We start from the raw sequence: 3,036 nt of genomic DNA, 5'->3' as shown, positions 1-3,036 counted from the left end.
TTTTTTTTTTTTTTTGTTACTCTTGCCTTTAGATTTTCCCCAAGAACGTTGCCCTGTGGTGCTTGCACCACTTCTATACCCTGAAAAACGGGACATTCTAATGGACAGGATCCTGCCTGATTCCGGAGGGATAGCCAAAACCATGATGGAGAGTTCTCTGGCAGATTTCATGCAAGAAGTTGGCTATGGCTTTTGTACAAGGTTTGTAGGAAAATGTAGTTTTCAAGCATCTTGGGTGGTGGTGTTCTTTTAATTTCTCAAAGCAAAGGGTAAAGAACACTTAATGAGGTTCTAGTTATTTTAGTACTTTAAGTATTATGAGGTCATTTGTTTTGATTTTTGTTTTAAATTTTGTTTTCTTCTGATGTGTACAGCATGTCTGAAATTGTATGATATTTTGTCACGGTAAGAAGTGCTATGTAAAGGTATTCAAATTCCTTGTAAAGGTTTTAGAAGGATTTGACCATCACCCTTTTTTAAGTAAAAACAAAGTGGCTAGGTAGGCCCAACTTCCAATGAAATCCTACTAGTTCTCTGGAAGAAGCTTGCTTTTGTGACAGACTCCTGTTAGCTCACTGCCCACATGAAATATATTACAGAAGAACTGAAGATGATGGTCTCACTTCAAGAGAGCTGACCAGCAGCACCTTTCTGTTTGTGTTGGGTTTTGATCAGTGTGGTACACAGTATGATTGAGATTAGTTGTAGCTGTAGAATCTAATTATGATAGGGAATTGCTAGAGTGTCTTGACAGCTGCATCAGTCTTTGCCTGCTTAGGCTTATTTTGGTAAAAGTACAGCTGTCTTAAACTCGCCCTGGGTTTGTGTGCATATTTGTGGACATACATTACCCACATCTTCAGCAGTGTTCTTCTTGCTCTCTGCCCCTAATCTGAAGTGTCAGATGGGCAGCTCGGTTCACTGGACTTGCTGGAGCCCTGTGAAACGGGCTGTCATCCCTGGAGCTGTGTGTGTTTGTGGGAATGGTGTCAGCAGGACTAAACACCTTTGCTTACAGTGCCTGGCGCAAGTATTCCACTACATGGGCTATTCGTTTACGTACGTGTGTGGATTGAAATAGTACCCAAAAAGTAGAAGGAGAAGCTAGGATTTAGTCAGAAGCTGTCTGTTTAAGAGCTGACTTGAATATATTAAGGGTTTCTTTCCTGCTGTATATCTGCTATCTGCACAAATTCAGCTCAGTTGTTGAATGCAGTTTTTAAGGCTTTAGGATAGTGCTCTAATACCGGTGGTTATAACAGGAGCCTGCAAATGCGTGTCTCATTTCGATGGAGGACTTAATCTTAGCTCTCTGTATGAACCTAATGTTTTTTAAAGGAAGATTCACTTAAGCATAAGCTAAGAGAAGTAGATGATTCTGTAAAAGAAAGACTATTGACTGCTCTGGGGAGGTGATCAAATATCAGAGATAACTAGTGTGAGTTTGCACAGAATGTGACTCTGTTGGAAGACACTGGAAGTTATTTCCTTTGCTGACACGTGCCTGTTAATACAACAAGTTTTTAAAATCTATACTGATGCTGTATAAGTCTTAACTTGTTCACCTGATGATGAAATGTTCACGAAGTGGAAAAAAAATGCAAAAAAAGACCTGCAGTTCTACAAATGGAACTTAAGCATCTGCTCATTGTTTGCTCTTCTGGGTTTTTTGTTAGTGACCTCTGATCAGAGACGCCATGGCTTGCATCAGGCTAAAAGGCATAACTTTCACAACTTACCTTTTGATCAGTGCACATAGTTCAGGAATGTGCATTCCTAGAGCCTGTGTTTCGCTTCTAGCTGGCAGAAAACTTCTGTCTCTGAAGCTCTGTATCAAAGGTCAATACACGGAAGTGCTTTGAACAGCAAACAGTGCTAAAACAACCTTGTGCTTTTACTTTGTTTTTCCTGTGGAAAATCTATCACTGTCACTTAAGTAGACCTAGCTTTGAACGGAGTACGTGGCACTGTATGTTTCATGGAAATAATTGCATCGACTCTCTACTGAATTTCTCTTCTTGCTTGTCCTAGAATTTTGTTGTGGTGGATCATTTGACTAACCACTTGAGTAAATGGTCATATTTGACAATTAACAATTAGTTTCTCCCAGCAGTCTGTGCTGTCCCAAGATGTACTGACAGGTCTTGTTTCGGTCTGTCTTGACTATGTTGTGCCACAGTGAAACCTGCTTTACTAATGAGGTCTCTCTGTTTTGTTGCATGTTAGTGTTGAAGAATGTCGCAACATTATCATGCAGTTTGGTGTTCGGGAAGTTACGGCTGCCCAGGTTGCCAGAGTTTTGGGGATGATGGCTCGAACTCATTCGGGTTTGACGGATGGTATTCCACTACAAGTGAGTGGCCCGCTGGTGTGGGGATTATATATTTTAATCATCAGGAAATGAGGACTTAAAATGCTAGCCTCTAGTAGTTTAAGTATTGCTTTTATTATTCAACGCTTCTACTTCTAACTGTTCTGCCATAAATGTCTGTAATACATTCTTGGATGAAAAATTCTCAGAAGTATGCAACCGGCGTCCCTACTGCTCGGAACTTTTGCTTTCCTCCATAGTGCGGGGAGTTCTGTAGCTAGTGGCTTTTGAGACTGCTTTATTTTTAACTAGTGTTTGACTGAATCTATTTCACTTGCAGTCTATTTCGGCTCCTGGCAGTGGGATTTGGAGTGATGGGAAAGACAAAAGTGATGGAGCACAAGCCCATACCTGGAATGTGGAGGTCTTAATTGATGTCCTTAAAGAGCTGGTAAGTTTTGGGAGCATCTTGGTCCTTTCTGCGGAATATGTGAAAGAAGGGCATGTCTCAGTGTGAATTATAAAGCTTTTTAAGCTCCTAGCAGCCTAAATGGCTTTGAATCTAATTAATGTAATTGTGCTGCTGTACTTAAATGATTGGTGGTTTTTATCCTCCAGAACAGGAATATTTGGAGGAATTGTGGGAAATAAAAGCTGCCTAAATGGCGAACTTGGGTACAACTTGAGATTTATTCCACGCTGCTTCTGTGTACTTCAGCATGTGT

At 40.6% G+C, this 3,036-nt stretch overlaps 1 protein-coding gene across 1 annotated transcript; it reads left to right on the top strand.

Moving 5' to 3' along the window:
- Window positions 1–36: 36 nt before the first annotated feature.
- On the top strand, window positions 37–2,762 carry LOC104471068 (CCR4-NOT transcription complex subunit 1-like; the record flags this gene model as incomplete). The annotated part of the gene is made up of 3 exons (XM_010086259.1): window positions 37–201; window positions 2,227–2,353; window positions 2,652–2,762. Coding segments are annotated over exons 1-3 (339 nt in total), but the record flags the coding sequence as incomplete, so codon positions are not given.
- Between the last annotated feature and the right edge of the window lie 274 nt (window positions 2,763–3,036).

Source organism: Pterocles gutturalis, unplaced genomic scaffold, assembly GCF_000699245.1.
Source record: "Pterocles gutturalis isolate BGI_N339 unplaced genomic scaffold, ASM69924v1 C12194923, whole genome shotgun sequence".
Lineage (NCBI taxonomy): Eukaryota > Metazoa > Chordata > Aves > Pterocliformes > Pteroclidae > Pterocles > Pterocles gutturalis.
Note: the sequence above shows the minus strand (reverse complement) of the source record. Positions and strands in the feature narration are given on the sequence as shown.